Here is a 21,629-nt window from a genome sequence, read left to right on the forward strand (position 1 = left end):
TAAATAGAAAAGGTGTTAGGATTTAGAACTATTATCCTAGTTTGTTCTTTTGTCCTGCCCACATGACTGGCTGTGGCATTCATTTAGACCTTGCTTTCACTTCTGTCCAGAAGAAGCCTGAGGAAAGCTGTGCTACCAAACAGTCTGGCACAGCTGCCAACTTCTGCCTTGGGTGTTCTTTAGTGTGAGAAGTGAAGTGCTGGCTGTACATCTGCAGCACAGTTCAGTTCAGTGTTGCACCTAGTACTGTAAGTGTATGAATAAGAGCTCATTACAAAAATCTTTTGAAAATCATGGAGGAGGGAGGAAACAGACACAGATGATGCCTTGAACCTAGTTTGCCTTCTGGAAGTCTAGAATTAGGCAGTGTTTACTGTCTTGCAAGAAAAGTGCAATTAATCTCAAATTATTCATAGGAACAGGCTCAAAGGAAAGTGACTGGAGACTGGGACATGTGCTACTGAGATATGAGACATATGCAAGAGAATACCTACATTTTAGAAATTAAAACTGATTTTTCCCTTTTTAATTTTGCTATAGGGAACAGCAGAAACCCGTGAATTGACAGAAGGGAGTGCTGCAGATGTTTTTCATTCAAGAATCAATGGAGAAATAATGGAACTTGTGTTGATAAAATATCAAGGCAAAAACTGGAACGGGCATCTTAAAATCCATGATGGGATGCCTGAATTTTCTTCTGTGTGCTTCACATCCCATTCTGCAGCTGTGATGACAGTGGATATTTACATACATACCCGGCGAGTTGGGAGCCGGATGATCTTGTCTGTGTTCAGTCCTTACTGGATAATCAACAAGACTTCCCGTGTTCTCCAGTACCGAGCTGAAGACACTCATGTGAAGCATCCAGCAGACTACAGAGATATTGTTCTGTTCTCCTTTAAAAAGAAAAACATTTTTAGTAACAATAAGGTATGCTTGCTCTAGGCTTCAGCAGTTGTGGTGTCTTCAAATCCTGCTCTGAGAGGGAAAGAAACACGTGGACACATTTTGTCCAGGGAATTTATTTTTCTTAGATTTGAATCTATAGGGTTTTTATTTGGCTGTTGCTTTCTTCTTGTAATTGTATTTTTTTTACTAAGTAGAAAGGAGGGCAGACACATGAAATACTGTTGCAGCCTTTTCCAGGTTTTGCACTGCATCCCATTGGCTAATGTAGATCCTGGCCAGAAGCTGGCGGATCCTGGTCAGATCCTGAAAACTCAGGGGATACCCTACCAAAAAACTGTTTCCTTGTGGAGAGGAATTTAATGTAAATATGTAAATTAGGAGTGTGGACTCTATAGTCAAAAGGAAGGCTGCTCTGAGTCTTGCTGTGGAGGTATTTTCCACAGAATAGAGGAATCACAGGCTTCTGTTTTACTCAACTAGGTATATTGACATTTAAAATGCACAATGTAACTATTCTGCCCAATGTTAAACTAATATGTTTTCTTTTAATTTTGTTTTGATGTGATACTTGTATGGAGAACTCAAGAGTACTGTCACAGAGGACAGCAGTTTTTTTCCCATCTCTGTGTGTGATGTCATGAACATAAGAGTCAGTGAGGGCTGCTCTGTTTTACTACGTTTTGCTGTAACTTCTTTCCCAGAACTCAGGCACAAACTAATAAAGTATGAATAGTGATACTACATGCTTAAGCTTATCTAAACTTGTAGAAGGTTTTGAAGTCAACTAAACATTGTCTTTATACTGCTATATGAGATAGAATTGCACTCCATAATGCTTGAACTATAAAATTCGAATCAATTTACTGAATTACTTTCCATGTTGTTCTCTTGTGTGTGTAGATCCAGTTATGCATTTCAACTAGCAGTTGGTCCAGTAGCTTTTCTCTTGATACTGTTGGAAGCTATGGATGTGTCAAGTGTTCAGCTAATAACATGGACTATCTGGTAAGTTAGGTTTCTGTGTTTTGTGGAGTTACCTTGGAGTTCTTTTGGCTTCACTTGTTTATTTTCTCCTTAAGACATTTATTTTACTATTTACACTACACTTAAATAATGGAAATAAAAAACATCTAAGGTAATAATTTTTATGCCCCAGCTACTTAGGTCTGCACCTAACAGTAATTTCACCAACAGACGTATTGGTGTGGTTCACAAACGTGGTTTATCTAACAAATACGTAGTACTAGGCTGTTGGAAAATACAACAGTGGACTCACATGGTGGAGATAAGTGTTCACATTCAAAATTCAAATTGTGAATGTTTAGATCTTCACTCAGCAGCCTTGTCTAAGACTACATTTCCCCAATAGACAGAATAAAGAATACACTTGATAATAAGATCCAGCCATATGGGGAGTTGTGTTTCTGTATACTCTTTAACTGATCTCAGATTATATGATCATTTTAAGTTGTTTTAAGTGAATGTAGAGTGATTCCTGTTAAATTTTCCCCACAAATGCTACAGCTGAAACTGGCTTTTTGCCATTGTGTTGTGTTGCATGGTTTCCTGATTCTACTGCAAGCTGTTCACAGAGCAGGAGTGTAGCTTTTGTAATTAGAGTAATGTTGGCTTTTCTTTTTTTTGCATTCTCACTTTTCTCTTGAGATTGCTTTTGTTGATTTACTCCAACTGTCCTTGTTCAACAGGTTGGAGTTAGCATCAAAATGAGCAGTTTTAACCTTACCAGGATAGTTACCTTCACTCCATTCTACACAATAGCAAACAAATCTTCTCTGGAGCTAGAGGTTGGAGAGATTGGTCCTAATGGCTCTTACCCAACTAATAAATGGAACTATATCTCATCTTCAGAGGTAATGTTCCATTTTCTTTTCCTCTGGATGTTATTGTAGACAACCCAACTGGTATCTACCTGTCACTTAAGGAAAAAGCAGTTCTCTTATAGCAGCTCTGTCACATCTGATGGCATGACTTGGATACTTCACATCTCAGGGCCTCTTGAACAGCACAGGTTGCATATATTGGTAAATTAATCAGTTTCTTCAGATACTAAATGTAGATTAGATGTTCATCAGTGGGTAATGGGGTAAGAACTAAGGCATTTGAAGTAGTTTTAGTCATGCAAGATTGTTTTGCTGCTGGCTTACTATATTGAACATATATGAACTGTTGAAGTCAAGCATTTCTTGTTTTACAGTGTCTTCCATTTTGGCCTGAAAACTCGTCTGGTGAACTTTGTGTAAGAGTAGTTGGCTATGAAGGGTCATCCAAACCATTCCTGTTTAAAGTCCAGGATAATGGCACTCTACTGAAGCTGGAAGAATTGGTGAGACTGAGTGTGTGGTCTGTTCTTAACAAACAAGATGTCACCAGTGATCTGATGTTCTGTTGATGTACTCTAATTAGAATAGTGGAGCTTTTTCTTTACAGTTCTAAGATAGGAGGTGGCTCGGCTTTGCAAGAGAATCTTTTCTAGTCCTGTGTGAGGTGAGGTTTTACCACTACTCTGCAGTGTACTAAGCATATTTTTTCACATTGCTCTGATGTGAGCTGGAGAATCTATAGGATCATCTTTTTGAAAGGTAGATGTGTGCCCTTTCACCTTCCACACCTTCCAGCATAGCAAACCCATCAGTTTATCTTGCTAGACAAGCATTCAAGAAAGCCATCTGGAGAGACTATACATGAGAGAGCACCAGGTAACTCCCTTGTGTAAGCAAATGAGAAAAATTGTGCTGTACACATCACAGAAATATCTTGCAAATATATTGGAAGAAAGCAGAATCTTGAAAGCCATTAGAAGAAAGACTTAAGTTGATTTGTTTTGAGGTTTAATAAAAGCAAGTTTTCTGCTCAGTGATCTGTTTGTTAATACATCATTGATATATTTGTCCTACCTTGAAAAACTTGAGTACACTTGTCTAGAGTAGCCTTTCAGATTTCTAAGCAATATGGAGGAAACTGCTTTTTTAAAATATAAGTAAGTCTTGCAAGAGAGTGAAGGGGATGCTTGGCTATACTTTTTACTGAATCTAGCCAAATAAGCTAATTCTGAAAAAAAATATTAAATTTAATGTGATTGTTCTATTAAGTTGAATCAACATACAGTTTTTGGATGCTACTGGTGTCTGTGTTAAGCTAGTGACTGACATGTTGGAGCATTACTAGATCATGTGGAATGCATTTCCTTCTTACATTTGTAGGAGACCAGTGAAAGACTGATCTGAAAGTAACAGTTTAGCCAGTTCTAACTTGAATTTGTGCATAGAGCAAATATTGAACTTTATGTCCAACTTTCTCTCCAGAATGGGGGCTTACTGGTAGATGTGAATGTTTCTGAGCATTCTACTGTCATAAGCTTCTCGGATTACCATGAAGGAGCTGCTCCAGTGCTTATTGTTAACCATACTTCATGGGACTCTCTCAGATACAAACAGAGGTATGTGAAAGAAACAATTCACTGTTGGTTGTGTAACCAGGGGGTATCCTTTGTGAAAAAAGTTATTTTTTACCGTTGTGATACCTTGAAAAATAGAAAACCCCCTTTTCTTTATTATATTCTTTTAATGAACTACTTTGTCTGCTTCTAAGTGATTTTCATAGTTTGAGAAATCAGAGAGAGTGAAGTGGGAGTCTACATCTTAGTTCACTTAGAGCTTAGCTACAGGTGGACCTGTTTGGGTTGGACAGTCTGGGCCCCTCATGTCTCACCCAGGAGCCTGGGGAGTAGAGTGTATGGTGCTGTGACTTGCTTACACCACTTCAGTCTGGTCTTAACTAGTGAATGCTGTTATTTTACTCCTTCTCTTTTAACCTGCAGTGGATTGCAAGAGGAAATGGAGTTGAAACCAAAGCAAGTATGCCTGTTTGCATGGACAGATCCAACTAAAACAAGAAAATTGACCTGGGGCTATGCTCAAAATTTTGGTGAACATGACCTGCTTAAGGTAACTTTCAGAAGAGGGAAAAGAAATGCTGAACCAATCTAGGACAAGAACAAGATGAAAATTGTCTGGGAGAAAGCTTCTTCAGTAACTTGGCATCTGTCTTGTCCTGTAAGAGACTGTGAGCCTACTCTCAAGAAGCAAGATTTTAGATCTATAGATTATTATAATGAGAGGATTGGACACAAACTCCAACCTACATTTTTCTGTCTGTTTTTTCTTGCGTATGAAAGAAGAAGGATTAAGTGTATGAGCTGTGGACATATCTAAAATGAATAATTCACCAATTTTCTAGCAGTGCTGCATATGGCTTTAGCATCTTCCTAAAGATGGATAAAACCTCTGACTGTTGTGACTCTCACTTCCAAGGGGACATGCTTGCATGGAGCAGTAAATTCTGAGTTTCTCCCTAAGAGCTATTCCAGTGGTTGCAACTCATGCAGTCTTAAAATAGGAAAATGTGTGAAGTGAGGCAAAATAACAATGATCAAGATGGAAAATGAGTGGGGAAAAGAGGGAAACTATAACTGGAAGCAGCGGTAAATCTAGGGTGAGACTGGGCAAATGTTTTGTTAAAGAATTGGGAAGCAAGCACTGGTGAAGGAATATTCTTCTCACTTAACTGGAATGTAGGCTAAATAAAGTTCTCCATGTCTGTCTCTGAATAGCAGCCCTCTTCTGCCTTTTGCTAAACTCTGATTTCTTCAGAGGCTTTTTCTGTTGACAAGGCACAAAGTTAAGATAAGAAAACAGAAAACATGAGGAGCTAAAACTAGGGACAGGAAGGCAAGCTTGTGTTTCTGTTATACTGGGAATGGATGTAGGTTCTCACTGCTGAACTCTGACAGTTAACCAATTACAGTATTCTTTACTAGATAAGCACTGTTCTGGGTCAAATTTTGTACATTTCATCATGTTTTTAGTTTGAATCTGATAGTGTATAATTATGATCACATTCATTATTATTTTTGTCTTTTGAGATAAGAGTTTTAACTATCTGTTTTGCCTTGCAAATTAACAAATAAGGAATATCTGCATTTGAAGAGCAGAGATGTTAATCATTGTCTGATTTTACTGTTTCATGGAATATGATTTAATGCCTTCTTCTCCCATCACCCACAAATCTAAATATTTTCTTTTGCTGTCAGTGCCTTTGTTTCCTAATAATTTCTAACATTATTCTCATCGACAAATATTGCTGGAATGCCTGCTTTTCAAAAGGAAAAAAATAAATAAAAATCAACCACCAATTTCTTTCCAGGGTTGGGATACAGGATGCCACCAGATCAGTATGATGCAATAAATGGAACAAGAAAAAAACTGAGTTCTTGTTTGTGTGTGCCAGTAAACATGCTTCTCATAATCATGCAGCAACATTGTGGATTTACTCCTGTAATGTGCTACTAATGGAATTTATTTCTTTCCCCAATACAGGATGACTGTGGCCAATTCCCTTACAATGCAAACACTCAGATACACTGGGTGTCTTTCCTGGATGGACGTCAACGAGTGCTGCTTTTCACAGATGATGTTGCACTAGTTTCTAAAGCACGACAAGCAGAGGAGCTGGAGCAACCTGATCAAGAAATAAACTTATCAATCCATAGTCTTGGACTTTCTCTTGTTAACAATGAAAATAAAAAAGAAATCTCCTATATAGGAATTACTAGGTACTGCACATGAAAGCATAAATATTCCTTTGAATAATCAAAATTTGACAGCATGCTACAATTTAAACAATACAGTTGTGTTAAAGGGAACATCTTGCAAATAAAATCAATATATGTGAGATCTTTTAAAGTAAAACTAAATTCTGCCTTGATTCCTATTAAACAGGACTTAACTACCTCCTTTCTTTCTATTAAAAAAAAGTAAACAATAGGGGGTTTTGAGCTTGAAAAGTTATAATAATATCTCTTTACATGATTTGCATGCATAAGAAAGGTTAAAGTACTTTTAATGATATATCTTGTTACTTGTATTGCAGTTCTGGTGTTGTTTGGGAGCTGAAGCGGAGACAGAAGTGGAAACCATTTAATCAAAAGCAGATAAACCTGTTGGAACAAGCCTATCAGAAGCATCTTTCTAAGAGTGCTTTTGATGCTCCAGGTTGGCATAAACTAGACAGCAATACAGAGGTATGTCTTGAGGTTTCAGTATTTAAATGATTGCAGAACGTGCAGCAGTTAAACTTCTGTTTTGATAAGTGAGGATATTTGCTGTGTTAAGACAAAGATCAAGCTATTTTTTTAATAGTTTCACATTTTATGCAGTAGAATATTTTTGCATTGAGGTAATACTGAGCCAGCATTGAGGTATTTTCCAGATTTGTATTATGAAATCGAATCTCAAAGAATGTTGCTTTTGTGTGGTGGAAAAGGTTGCTTGGTATCTGCATGTTGGTTATGAAACTAAATTCTTACTGATGTAACTGAAATTCTATGCAGAAGTCTTGGTTTGAGCTTCTTGATAAGTTGCAGCTCCCATGACTTGATATGATGAAGAAGCCTACAAGCCTACAGTGTTCAAAGACTATTGAAATTAATTCACTTACTGAGCTTTTTCAGACATTAATTATACCTGTATTCCATGCATAAATTTAATGTGTTAAAATGGCTAAGTTTTATAGTACCATAATCAGGCTTGTTTTCTATATCTTGTTTTTAGTGAAAAAACACATATACCCTAAGCTGTATGAACACTTAGGTTTTGTACATTGCACCAGTGTGTGGTATCAAAAAACCTGTATCAAGTTTTTACATTTGACTCAGGATCAAGCAGAGCTTTTTCATTTTGCTTCTCATAATTTCAGTGTTTCAGGATCAAGGTAAAAGCACCAGCTGGTAAAGCAGTCAGCTGCAAGTACATGTCTTTATGCCAGTGCAATATATCACTCGTGAAGAAATAGTTACTTAGATAACACAGAGTTTCCTGCTTGGGGCAACTGCAGTTGCAATGTGATGTGCTGATCAGATTAACTTGTGGTTTTCATTACTTTCCATGCAGATAATTGGATTAATTCAGTAGCCATGTGATCATGAAATAGGGAAGAATAACAATTTCATTTGCTAGTCTGTTTACTAGGATTTTATTGTTTCTCTACTTCAGCTGTACGTTAGCTCTGCTTTCTTTTATTCCCAGGTGAATTTCAGTAAGGTGCCAATGGAAATGCGTATCCCAGTCAGATGCAACATCCGGCGCAACTTTCTGTCAGGAATTCAGGTTGAATTCAAACAGTCCCCTCACCAAAGAAGTTTACGTGCTCAATTGTATTGGCTGCAGGTACCACCTTTCATCACACTCTGTAAACTGAACATAAGCTCTAAGGCTTTTATTTTATTCATTTATATGAAGAAGTATCTCCAGATCTTACATGTGTGGAGCTCTGCTTGCTGTGCCAGAGTAGCAGAAGTGCTGTGAATGCTCCATTGTGGAAAAAATTGCACTGAATTGTGGGTTAAGGTAAAACAGAGTGCTAGGATGGAAAGTTGGTTTCTGAAGAGAGGTGTTTTGGTGTGTTAAAACACACAAGCAAAAACCTCAACCTTTTCAAATTTATTTACCATAGTTTGTGTATAGCCTTTTAACATACTGTTCTAGAGTATTCCTAGAAGTTCAGAGATCTTTAGTACAAAGACTACTTGTCTCGTGGAAAGTAGGTAATAGACATTTAAATATGCAAAAATAATATGCAATAATATATCTTCAGGTAAGCTTAACAATGAATCAATGTGCAGCACTTGCACAGTTGAGCATACTCCAGTCAGCACTAATATTGCTGCTAATCTAACTAGTAGAGCACTGGACCTGGTACTAGTGAGAAGTGTTTAAATGAGTCTTTGTGAGTGTGACCCTGAGTAAGCAACCCTTGTGCAACACTGCCAACCATCTGACCTTTTATAATTAAATATATAACACTCCAAAATAGTGTCAGGGTAATCCTTTTCTTTTTTCCTTTCCCCCAAATAAGGATGACATTCTTCTTGGAGACACTCTAGAAATAAGTTTTTCAAGCTTTCTAAGATGAAAATGCTCTTTGATTATTGTGTCATTAAAATATTCCTGTAATTATGCAATGATTTTTTAGGTCGATAACCAGTTACCGGGATCCATGTTTCCTGTTGTATTTCACCCTGTTGCCCCTCCCAAGTCGATTGCTTTGGATTCAGGTAAGATAAAGCCTTTTTTAATACCAGATTTATTCAGCACTGAAAGTACTAACTTGGCAGTTTCTTTTTTACATGTGCTTAGGTATTTTTTTTCTATTTAGAACCAAAACCCTTCATCGACATCAGCATCATCACAAGGTTCAACGAATACAGCAAAGTACTGCAGTTCAAGTGAGTTTAACTGTGTGTAATAGAATTCTAGGGACTGAACACGTTTTAGAAGTGAACCTTGTTTTAAAGTTCACATTGTCTTATCCAGACAACTCTTGGCTTTGGATTGAGTTTTTAAACGTCTTCAGTGAAAAAACATCATTCTAATGATGATTTTAGAAAGTAAGGACTGACCACATGAATGGACTGTTATGTAGTTTCTTTAGGAATGGGAATTATTTCCCTCTTGTAGTACAATATGAGAGCTGCGTATCTGTCTATTTGCTATGCAGTGCTGGGTTTCTTTGGAGCTCTAACAGACAGCTCATAAAGTCTCTTAATGTAGCCCACTGCAGTAGTGTGTTCTGCTGTGACAAACATGTTCCTAATGTGTCTGTGTCTTGAGTTTGTGTATGAGACAAAAAGTTATACTAATGCTTTCCAGTGCAAGTATCTGTACCCAACTAGTGTGGATACAATATTTGAGGATGGTGAACTTCAATAAAATGAATATGTGATTCTGTGATTCAACAGTATGACTTCTGGAGAGATGCAGTTAGATAAGGGGAAGAAATATGTTGTTTGGATGTTATCCGTGGAGCACATGGAATTGGAATGCATGAATATAAGAAGTATTTGGTGATGATTAATATTTTTAAGTAAATTTCGAAAGTGTTAAGTTATGTATTGCCTATGGTAATGTATAGCTTTGTGAGGCTGCTAAGTCCTTTTAACTGTAAACAGTTCATTTTGTAGATCATAAGTCTTAATAAGCAACATAAATGTGCATAACAGAACTTCACTTATGTAGGGAAGCATGTGATATTTAGGTAAAACCTCTACAAGTATATGCTGTTTTTCCTGGTTTAGGTACTTCATGGTTCTTATCCAGGAAATGGCCCTGAAAATTGATCAAGGATTTTTAGGAGCACTTAGTGAACTTTTCACCCCATCTACAGACCCAGAAACTGAAAGACAAAGGGTAAAATGTGAAAGTGTTTTTTGCCTTTATGGTAACAGTGTGCAATTTTCTGAATCTTTTGGTTTAAATGAGTGAATATTGCATTTGACAACAGTGAATAAAGGGACAGTAAAATAATTTTCAGTGAAGCACTGCTATTTCTGTTAAACGTTGGCTGTGAGCATTACTAACTGACACATTGGAGTAACTGATACTTGGGTATATGTCTTCTGTGTTTCTCATGTTTTGTTAATTGATCAAACAATGGCTTCAGCTGTGTCTACAAAGTGCAGATGAAATAAGGTTAGGGTTTATAGAGTGGATTTCTAATTGGTAGTCTAGTGTCTTGTCTCTGGGGCGCAGAAGGAACAGATTTTCCTGGCTCTAAATTAGGTCACTTAGGTGGATAGTATTCAGAAAGGTCACGTTTACTTCTGGTGTGTGTAGGAGAGTCATTCTTACAAGTTTCTTTTTCTAAAAAATGCTATCTTCAGATGTGCTCTGTAAATGCAAATTTTGTGAGGAAATTTAAAAAATTACAAAGAACCTCAGGATGTTAGTTATGTTACTAATATTTTGAAATTAATTTAGAAGTGATAGCTTAAGTGATTGAGGAATTTAAGGGAATATCAGGGGATATAGCATAAAATGGAAAAGTCAGTATAGTTAGAATCTGGTGTACAAAAGTAATTAGTCTATTTCCAGTTTTGGAGATACTGGCTATTTAATTAGTTACTTAACTATTTTATTACATTTGACTATAATTATTATTCCTGCTGCTTATTTATATGTGTATATATATATATTTACATATATTTATACAGAAATTATTAATTATATACATGCTGATGAGTGAAACTTTTTAATCTTTTTTTTTCTTTTTAATAAAACCAGTCTAAATTAATTCAGCAAGATGTGGATGCACTTAACACTGAGCTAATGGAGTCTTCCCTAACAGACATGTCAATGCTTAGCTTCTTTGAGCACTTCCATATTTCTCCAATTAAGGTAGGCAATGGAGATACTTGTGGTTAAGAAAACACTTGATATCAAATATTTTAATTCCTGATAGTAAATACATCCTCAGGATGTATCCTTCTGGATAACTGAGGTCTTCATGCTGCACTCCTGATGGGCATTATTTAACGTTTTCTGGAACTTAGTAATTTGGAAAGCTTTGTTACCTGTGAGTACAAACAGGCTCTTAACCTTTGCTAAAGGGGAAGAGTCAGTGGGTATAATGAGGAAAGCTAGATAAAATGCTGGTCTGAAGGCATCCAGAATTTAAAATTGAACTTGTACTGGGAATTGAGCTCCATCTATTTAACATGTTATTTCTCTCATTGTTTACAAGTAAGTTTACAGCTGTAAGCATAACAACAGTTAAACTTCTAGGGCAATTGGATACTTTTCTGTATAGAAATAAAAATAAATAGTTCAATCATGTGAGTTGAAATTGTGCATTTTCTCAAAGTGAGTAAAAATACACTTGCCACTCTTTCACCATTGGTTTGTATATGTGTGCATCACACAACTTGTCTGGTGTGTGTCATTTTTGTCTTGATTTGTCTTATTTTACTAATTCTATCTTGACAGTTGCATTTGAGTCTGTCTCTGGCTTCTGGTGGAGAAGCATCTGATAAAGAGGAAGAAATGATAGCCATCCATTCTCTGAATTTGCTGTTGAAAAGCATTGGAGCTACTCTAACAGATGTGGATGACCTTATTTTCAAGTAATCTAATAAAGATTATTAATATTAGTTAATATTTTGAATACATCTACAGTATAATACTTGGGTGGATGAACTTTTCTGAGTTACTATTGTCTACATAATGTACACAGCCTGTGGGAACAGGGAAGAATGGAGGGAAGATGAGGTTGGTCTCCTTTTTAAGAGAGTAGGGCTTCAGGTTTATATGGAGATAAAAAGAGAACTATTTAGATGGAGGAAGGGTATCTATAACTAATGTGTGATTACTTGTCTTTCAGACTTGCTTTCTTTGAAATTAAGTATCAGTTCTACAAGAGAGACCAACTGATGAAGAGAGTTATTAGACATTATAGTGAACAAGTAAGCTTACTTAGCCAAGCCTTTGTGTAAAGTTTTATGTGTCTTACAGAATGTAGAAAATGGGAAAGAAAAGGTGAATACCTCTAAAAGCTACTATTTTTATGCCATAGATCTGAAGTATAAATCTGGTGGCATGTTATGAAAATGTAAATGCAAAAGTGTCATGAAATTGTTTTAAGAATTTTAAGAGATTGCTTCTCTTTATTTATATTTTTCTTCATCAAAGTATTCTAGTAGTTATCCATACATATATTTCATTTTTTGTCTAAGCCTGGCTTAATTCTATTAGGAATATGTAGCTGAGCCCTCAATCACCCTGCTTAGGTAGTACATTAAAAAAATTACCAGCCTTGATTTCTGAAATGGAGCTATGTGTAACAACAGCCAGTAACACTGCTTTTGTTTTTGCTTCCCCCCCCTCATTGTTTAGTTCCTGAAACAGATGTATGTTCTTGTACTTGGGCTAGATGTTCTGGGAAATCCATTTGGTTTAATCAGAGGCTTGTCGGAGGGTGTTGAAGCTTTCTTCTATGAGCCATTCCAGGTATGACTTCCTGATTCAACTGTGTATCAATAGTAGGCTGATTGAATATTGGTAGGGTGTAGTTTTGTTGCTGCACTATACATCCTGAACAGTTAAGAAGGCAATCATTTTTTGTCAGCCTAAGAAGTAATATATTCAAATGGCCTTACTTCCATCAGCTGTGAAGGAGTTGCTAGTTTTTCCTTTAAACCGATAGATATTGTTCATTGCTGTTCATAATAAGCTTCATTTTTAGGGTGCTGTTCAAGGACCTGAAGAATTTGCTGAAGGTTTTGTAATTGGTATTAGAAGTCTTCTTGGACACACAGTGGGTATGTATCAAATTGTTACTGTTTTAGTAAATTAGTTTAACTCATTAATTTAATTTAGATTTTTTTTAATCCTGATTTTGAAAGGAAGTTATATATTTAAAATATCTATATGGTAATTTTTTATTGAATATTGAGGTTTGTCAGATACCATTCCCAGTATTTGTGATACAGATAAGTCATACCTGTCTGACTTCAGACCATCTAGATATTTGGTAGACTGAGCAAGCAACATGGGAAGCGTTGCATGTATAACTGAATTTGTAAGATGCCGTCGATTAACAAGGAAAATAATTCTAATGCTCCTGAAATGTCTGGAGAAGCCTGAGAAGTGTTCTTAGGACTAGCTACAGATACCTTGGATTTTTATTTAGCTATGTGTAATTAGAGAAAACGTGATCCCATCCAATATGCTATTTAACATCTACTGAAGTGATTTATGAGTTCACTTCTGCTGTATGTATGGATTTCAGGCCAGATTCTGGACTCTTCTCATGGACAACGTGATAGTCACTCTGTGTAAATTGGTAATATCTAAACTGAATATGAGGGGAAATTGCTATGAACTTGATGGCTTCCTGTGTGTTGTCTGCTGTTAAACTGTGAAGGATCAGTAACTTTTGCTTTCTGCCCTCTTCCATCAGGTGGTGCAGCAGGGGTAGTGTCCAGGATCACTGGTTCTGTTGGGAAGGGCTTGGCTGCTATTACCATGGATAAAGAATTTCAGCAGAAGCGAAGAGAGGAAATGAGTCGGCAGCCAAAAGACTTTGGTGACAGCCTGGCCAAAGGAGGAAAAGGCTTGTTACGGGTATGAATCTGAAGTTGAGACTATGATGTGCCATCTCTTAATCCATGCTTGAAAACTATATGCAAAGAAGTTTGATGTCTTCTTTATTTCTTCATGAACTAAACAGAAGGGACAAATGGGCAGTCAGTTTATAGGGAGCACAGTATAGTGTGTCAGCTTTAGTGTTTGAAGTTGTGATTTTGGCCAACCTGAGGAATGGAAGGTAGGGTCTCAGAAAGGAAAAGTGTAGGAAGCAGCACCAATTTATCCTGAGAATTATATAAACTAAAAAAAGTTACTCATGTTCAACAAATGTGTTACCTAAAACTGGGCCCTTATTTTTACCTTGCAGTCGATTCTGTCATTAAAGTCAGTTGGCTTTGAATTATGAGCTCTGGGCATGTGCTGCATAGTAGCAGTGGCTTTCTATATGCTGAGGTCTTACAAAAGCTGCTAGGTTTCCTTGACTTAAAAGAATGTGAACAAAAAGCAAGTAGTATATGTGTAAAAGTAAGTACTAAACTAGTTTGGAGAGATTGTTCTGAAATAGAAGCTGTGCAACCACTGTATTTATTTATAATCTAAAATCAGGAACCTTTTCTGGTTGCTGAGAGATCACATCTGTTTCTAGTTAAAGTGCTAAATATGAGACAAACCTCTTGTAAAAAGTTACTGAAACATCTGTATTACCTGAATGCAGTTTAAGTCTTCTAATAAGTTCTGTCACTTTCCATCCAAAATAAAAGCAGTCAACTTATTTCTAAGTACTCATAAATAATAAGTATTTTAGAGTTAATTCTGATACTGTTTGCTGAAAATTGGATTTCTGTTCCTCTGCCTTAGTGTCGTAAAGCTCCTTGACCTTTAAAGTCTTCCAGAGAGTCATTTAATGTTAATTTATCTTGAACACTTGGTATCAGTCACTCATGACTGGGAATTCTGACAACCTCCAGTTAGTAGTGAAAAGGAAATAGTGATTTTGTTAAGTATTATAAGACTGATTACTGTACAAAAGATTTGTTAGCCTTTCTTGCCAGCATAAATGCTTCTTCAGCCGTTTTGTTTCCCCCTTCTCTTCCAACACAACTGGTTGCGCAGTTGGACAACAGCATTTCTGTTTCTAAGTAGCAACTTAATTATCTTCTTCTTTTTAGGGTGTTGTTGGAGGTATGACGGGCATAATCACTAAACCTGTAGAAGGTAAGCACTCAGATGGCACTGCACAGCTTAAGTGGTTTCCCAAGGCTTTAATATTTATTTTGTAATGTTAAGAAATACCAATCTAACTTTGGTAAGGTGTAGCAGATTATTTTTGTATATGGTGATATACTCAATAAATTTATAGCTGTTATTGGTTTACCACTATTTCAGCCTTTGTATGAATTAAGGAATGCTTAACTTTGTGATATATTTTTTAGGCCTGCTGTAGTACCCAATTTGTTGTTTAAAGCCAGAATAAATATGATAAAAATAATAAATTAAAAAGCCACAATTGAAAAAGTTTTTGAGACTCTAGAGGTTTGGAGGTATCTTAAAAAAGCAGATTTGCTTTTAAGCCTAAAAATCAGTTTTGTTTTTTGTGAAGACTGTCACTCTGACACTGTGATAGATGATCAAAACATCCAAGACAAAAGGCCTCAATAAAATTCATGTCAAAGTTATGTAAGTGTTGGAAGTTAATTGTTACTGTGTTGTATTTATAGGTTATTGGCAGATCCTTGGACGTGTAGTTCTTCTCTCACTGGTGGATGAACACACATGCTTTCTAAACACTGTCTTGGCTCTTCCATAATTATATATCACCAGGAGCATATAGTTTTGAGATAGAAATAGTTAACTTCCATTATACTTGTGCATCTTAGAGTCTTCATGTTATTTTGTTATTACTATCAACAATAAAAACTGATACATTGGCCTACAGTCCAGACTGAAAGTGTGAGAAGGAGATCTGGTTCACATCTCAAGTATGCTGACTTTGGAGGCTAGTAAGGTGTTAAGGGAACAGCAGTATGGCTGAACACACAAGGAAGCAATGTTTGGCTCTTCAGAGAGAAATTTTTTAATAAGCCAATTTTATGTAATCAATTGCTATGGGCCGTTACCAACACAAAACATTTCTAGTGCAGCCCGAGACAGCAGTGGCTTAATTCTATGGTTAATGTCTTTATGTAGGTCATTAAAATTATTTCTTTTTCTGTTCCCTTTCTTTTAAAGGAGCGAAAAAGGAAGGTGCAGCTGGATTCTTTAAAGGAATTGGAAAGGGGCTTGTAGGAGTGGTAGCCCGTCCCACAGGTGGCATCGTAGATATGGCAAGCAGCACCTTCCAGGGAATTCAAAGGTAGCATGTCAAAAGGAATTTTTCAAGTAATCTCTGTATGTTGGATACCAGTGGTAAAGTGGTCCAGTAGAGAGACACAATTATTTGTGGTAAATACAATATGCAGTAGGATATATGGGGCTGGGAGATGCCTAGGAGCCTGTAATGAATGTATTTTACGCTGATCTCTGGAAGTTGCTGCTTCAGAAAATGTTCTGCAGTGTTGTAGTTCAGGTAGATGATAACTGAACAGAAAGTAAATAAAAGGTCATGTGTAAATTTGGCTTTTGAGGTAAGTTTGTGTACTGCTGGGTGCAAGTATCTAAATGTCATTTAAACTTAGTGTAAAAAGTACAATTTTTGGAGAAAAACTCGCCAGTTAGAATTTTGGTTAGCAGTGCATGCACATCAGGGGCTTCTTGTGTTTTAAGGGGACCTTTGGAAAATGTATTAATAAACATGAGAATCCTTAGTGAATTATCCATGGCTGGTTATTCTCCAGGTTATCCTGTAGCTGTTTATTGGCTAGTGTTACTTTGATTTTATTGCTAGCTGTGTGTCTGTTTATGTGTGTAGGGTACCCAGGGAGTGGAAGTGGGTTATGTGGCAAGTGAAAGGGTGACTTTTTAAAGATAGATGGGTGAAACTCAGAACTGTAAAATGCTTACCAGAATACTGTTCCCCTGTCCATGGCAGGGTGGCAGAATCAACTGAAGAAGTGTCTAATCTCCGCCCCCCACGTTTCATTCATGAAGATGGAATCATCCGGCCCTACGATAGGGTGGAAGCTGAAGGTTATGACTTATTTGAGGTATGACTTCCATTGTAAATACAGTTAAAATTCTCTAACCTGCAGAGTTCCATAAAGGATTATGTTACAAAAAGGCTGCCAGGCATCTGTGGCTGTTACCTGTAGTAAAAATTTGCCCCAGCCTATTTCCTAAGGGAAGCCTGTGTAGCAGGGAAGACTCAGTGTTTGTAGTAAGCTGAATGTGGCAAGAATGCAGCAGTGCTCTAAAGTTATCTTCTGCATGTCGTGATCTGTAATTGCTTATCTCATGCTCTGTAAGGACATAGTAGGTTTAAGAATTAGTAGGATTAAGATTTGAATATGTGGAAACAATAAAAGCATTTTGATACTCTAATGTTTTGCTTCATAATAAAGCTAGGCTGCTTTACAAACTAAGCAACTTTTAAATACGACAAGTATAGCTTGAATTGTTTCACACATAATACAAATACAGAAATCACATTAATTTTTTTGGTGGTATCAGCAGTTGAAAAAACTGCATGAACTCCCAAAATACCACATTTTGCTATTTCCTTATATTGTTCTTAATAGAAATATGTCCTAGCTGCAGGCATTGTGTGGGCATTTAGCCTGCTTCCACATCTGGATGTGGCTGACATACAGAGAACAAGTAATGGTTGTTTTCAAGTCCTAGATAATCAGAATCCAGTTAATTTGTATTTCAGCTTTCACAATCTTAAAACTTAACTCTCATTTTAATTCTTATGTTGTTGCTAAAAAAATTGAGTAAAATAACTGTCTACATTAACATTTTACGACCAAAACCTGCATATTTGCTACTTAATTATAGGTGTTCTTTTAATTATTATTTCCTGTTCTGTTTTTAATGTTTCTCTTATTTCTCTTTCTCTCCTGGCATACGCAGCAAGAACTGGAATAATGGAGTAAAAATTTTCCATTTTTCTACTCTCTTTCTGTCATGGTCTTTTATCTGCCTTAAGTATTTAGATAAAGGGCATGATTGCATTTAACATATCCTCTCCCCTTCATTAATGTATTTGCTTTATAGCAGTTGAATAAAAGTGTTTCATGTTGTCCAGGATAATAAAAAAGACAAACAAAACTGAATAACTATCCTCAGTAAGATTAGATGAGTGAGTAAGATCACAGAGGCAGGTAGAGTTTGTTTCCTATGTATTTATGTTTTTCTCCTGGTGAATGGAAACAACAAAAGGACCTTGGAAAAAAATCGACAGTAGAGTAGATACTGAGTTCATTAATTTATTAGTGTTCTCATAGAGCTAGGGCTGTGGATGAAGGGAAAAAAACAGTTTGATACTTGTGCAAAATGTAAAATAGTAATAATGAATGGGATTTTCTTCTGTGAAAATGCTTATCATTTCATGATATGGAAATATTGGTTCCATACAAATGCCAAGAAAACTTTTATTTGTGGTGTCTGTAATACACCATAGGCCTGTCATTTATACATCTGCTGAACCTCTGTCACTTAAAGTTACTACTGTTATTACTACTTTTTTTTGCATTACAACATTTCATATACAGCCAGTTCCTTTGACTCTGCTTTCATTCACAGAATCTCCTGGAGTTTTGTTGTTCAACATATTTAAATGTGGACTTCAACTGTTACCAGGCATTTACATATATATGTGTGTATATGTTTAAAAAATACATTGCTCAATTACATGGTGCCAATTTAATTTCTAATAGGGAATCTCATAAATCAACAGGCTCTTCTCAGAGCAAATTGCCTATCATACATGGAAAAGTTCAGTAGAGACATCTCTGCTGCTAATGCCTTTTTTGAGTGTAGTGGTCAATAGTCAGCTTATTTAATTTAAAATTGTTTAAAAAATACAAAACAGTGAATTTTTATTTAAATTGGCAGACTAAATTTCTTTGTGTAGTGAAATCTTTAATTTTTGTTTGCACTATATTTTTTACATTGATCAAAAAGGAAAAGGTAGCACAATTAACACTGAAAACTGGATATTATGTAGTTCCTGTGCATTTGCATTTTTCTTACATCTAAATGGTGTAGATTGGAATTCTATGCTAAAAAAGAATGAATACTCTATATAGTTCACCAAATACAGTTTCTTCCTCTCAGAAGTCAATTGATTGAATACAATTACAAGCTACAAGCAAGAGGGGGACAGTATCTTTACAGGAAATAGGTTATTTAACAAGCAATGTGAGTCAGTTTCATATGCATTTACAAATTTAATAGCAAATAACTCAACTTATAGGTGTTAGTGCTGTTTAATTTTGGATCCAGTTTTGATCCAGTGTTACAATTAGTTTAATCATAATCCCCACCCTTTCATCTATTTTAACTGACTTTAATGCAAATATCCCTTTAAAATAAGTATGTGCTCACAAGATTGAACCTTTGTAAGCCTCCCTTAAGGGGTGGATGTCTCAATAGGATCCAGTGGTCAGGCAAAAAAATGTATCACTTAAATACTTTTATGTGAGACAGAGACATAGGATCTTGGCTTAGGAGGACCATATATGTAGATCTGAAGAGATAAGTTACTTTTTTCTACTGGCAGTTTTTGTGCAGAATGAGGGCAGTAGCCAAATGGAGTAGATCAATCCACTTGGATAAACTTGTTTCTGCAGTGCATTTTCCCAGAAGTGCTGAATCTAATGTATATGGGCTATGTAGGGATCTGCTCAGTCAATTCAGAACTTGGAAAGTCAGATTGGACATCTTACAGGCCATGTAGTTCCTCCACCTAGTGAGGCTTAGTACAGAATGCGTTTTATTAAACATCAATGTACAGGATGTACAGCTGGAGAAAACAGAACAAATAGGGCAACCCTGGAAGAATTGTTTCCTAGGAATAAGTTCTCATGAGTTTTAATCTTTGGATGAGGAGTGTTTGCAGCTGATGAGATTTGCTAGAACAGGTAATGAATGCCTTTGGTTTTGTTAGTCCTTGCTTTTTAATACGCAGGTATTGCTGCCTGCTCTGGTGAGGAGACTGTCTTCTAACCCCAGCACCTAGGGTCTGACATGGTGTATTTCATACATTATTCAGTGTCTATGGCATTACTTTGTTTTATTACCCAGTTTAAAGCATGGAGCTTTATAAGCAATGCAGAGCGCTTCATGAATAATTGAGACATGGTGGTGAGACACTGTTGTGTGGCAGAGAGAACACTGTGCTCGTTTTTCAAGAAACTGCAGATTCTGTTTCTGGTGGAATCACTGTTCTGCTGCTGTGTAAATTTGTAGTGGTTCTTTCATTTCCATGTAAAATAAGAATGAGTTGAACTTCTTTGAAGTGCTGTAGTGTTCTCATAAAAATAAAAGCTTTTGATAAAAGATGCCTGAATTTGAAGAGTGTGCATCAAGTGCAACCGCCTTTCTACATAATGTCACTATCATTGTGCTGACATCTATCAGGTGTGCTGAGAAAAGCTCTAGAAATAGTGTATCTTCTAGGCAAAGAGCTCAGTGGGAACTCTTTCTTCAGTAACATACTGGATGTAAATTGTAAAAATACTATGGGGATTGTTTCTGAAGTTACGAGGAACAGGCTTTCTCTCCAAAGCTTTGAGTTTAGAGGAACGTGCTTATGAATAAATCTGTTTAAATATGTGGCATGTCTCATTTCTGCATATCCATAAAATGACTGAGAATATGGATTGCAGCCTTTGAATTGCAGTCTTACATGGCAGTAGGTTTTTTATTTCTTTAGTTTTCAGTTGTTTTTAAAATAGCTATGATTCAGGTATAAAATGTGAGTTCATATTTTGATTTTAGTCATATGCTGCCATCTTTCTTATGTTTTGAAGAGACTTTGAGGTAATCAGTCTTTTTGGCATTGAGTGTTTGTAATTTGGTCGTTTATTTTTAAGATTCTATGTCATGTGCTGCTGCCCCTTTAAGGTACTGTTGCATGATTTTCACTCTTGAATAAAATCTGCAGCATGGAGTGTAATAGTATGAACATTACTAAACAATTATTAGCACAGAAAGGAAATGAAAGCTGAATAAATAGTCTGATATTGCAGTGTCAGTGTTTCACCTTTTGAGTGGCTTTCAGTGACTCAGCTTCAGGAGTGAGAACACTGTGAAAGCCTGCCTTTTGACAACTGGTTCAATGAGCTAACTTTTTAAGGGACTTTTGAATTGAAAACACTGTTTTAAGTTGCCTTATAACAGTCCAAAAATTATTTTCTGTTCCAGAAATTGCACATCAGGAAGCTGGAAAAGGAGAGCTATAGGTATCACTGTGCACTTCCAAGAAGCAGAAGAGCAAACCTTATTGTTACCAATAGGTATGAAACTTTGAAGGCTTTCTAAGGGCGTGTCTTAGTTTCAATGTGGGGATTAGACATCTGACTAATTCTAAACTGGTTGCTGTTGTCTGCATATATAATTTCTTTATCCATTTAAAAAATAATTTATTTTCTTTATGGAAGATGTAATAGGGTAATACTGTACTAAAGGGAGACATAGGTTTTTGTGTGAGTATGAAAATCAGTATTAAACTCATCAGACAGTTTTTAGAATTCGAGATGTTAATAGTCTCGGATACGCAGTTTCAGGACTTGAAACTTTCGAAATACATTTAGTTAATGAAAAGGAACCCATGGATTATGGTATGATCTTCACATGTCAAGTATCACGAGTTTCCACCTTGCCTTATTATATGAGATAAAC

The 21,629-nt window shown here is 36.2% G+C and overlaps 1 protein-coding gene across 3 annotated transcripts in view; it reads left to right on the forward strand.

Moving 5' to 3' along the window:
- Positions 1 to 21,629, forward strand: part of VPS13C (vacuolar protein sorting 13 homolog C) — an 84,762-nt gene that overhangs the window by 56,969 nt on the left and 6,164 nt on the right. For all 3 annotated transcript variants that reach the window (XM_051628063.1, XM_051628064.1, XM_051628066.1), the window contains 22 exons: positions 541 to 930; positions 1,810 to 1,914; positions 2,616 to 2,780; positions 3,125 to 3,253; positions 4,233 to 4,366; positions 4,748 to 4,874; positions 6,306 to 6,541; positions 6,859 to 7,009; positions 8,013 to 8,153; positions 8,959 to 9,040; positions 9,142 to 9,211; positions 10,061 to 10,172; positions 11,046 to 11,159; positions 11,748 to 11,884; positions 12,142 to 12,223; positions 12,654 to 12,767; positions 13,003 to 13,078; positions 13,720 to 13,883; positions 15,017 to 15,062; positions 16,077 to 16,200; positions 16,876 to 16,990; positions 21,153 to 21,244. In XM_051628063.1, the coding sequence (XP_051484023.1) occupies positions 541 to 930; positions 1,810 to 1,914; positions 2,616 to 2,780; positions 3,125 to 3,253; positions 4,233 to 4,366; positions 4,748 to 4,874; positions 6,306 to 6,541; positions 6,859 to 7,009; positions 8,013 to 8,153; positions 8,959 to 9,040; positions 9,142 to 9,211; positions 10,061 to 10,172; positions 11,046 to 11,159; positions 11,748 to 11,884; positions 12,142 to 12,223; positions 12,654 to 12,767; positions 13,003 to 13,078; positions 13,720 to 13,883; positions 15,017 to 15,062; positions 16,077 to 16,200; positions 16,876 to 16,990; positions 21,153 to 21,244 (2,906 nt within the window). The remainder of the gene's footprint in view (positions 1 to 540; positions 931 to 1,809; positions 1,915 to 2,615; positions 2,781 to 3,124; positions 3,254 to 4,232; positions 4,367 to 4,747; positions 4,875 to 6,305; positions 6,542 to 6,858; positions 7,010 to 8,012; positions 8,154 to 8,958; positions 9,041 to 9,141; positions 9,212 to 10,060; positions 10,173 to 11,045; positions 11,160 to 11,747; positions 11,885 to 12,141; positions 12,224 to 12,653; positions 12,768 to 13,002; positions 13,079 to 13,719; positions 13,884 to 15,016; positions 15,063 to 16,076; positions 16,201 to 16,875; positions 16,991 to 21,152; positions 21,245 to 21,629) is intronic.

This window comes from Apus apus, chromosome 10 (assembly GCF_020740795.1).
Source record: "Apus apus isolate bApuApu2 chromosome 10, bApuApu2.pri.cur, whole genome shotgun sequence".
NCBI classification, from domain to species: domain Eukaryota; kingdom Metazoa; phylum Chordata; class Aves; order Apodiformes; family Apodidae; genus Apus; species Apus apus.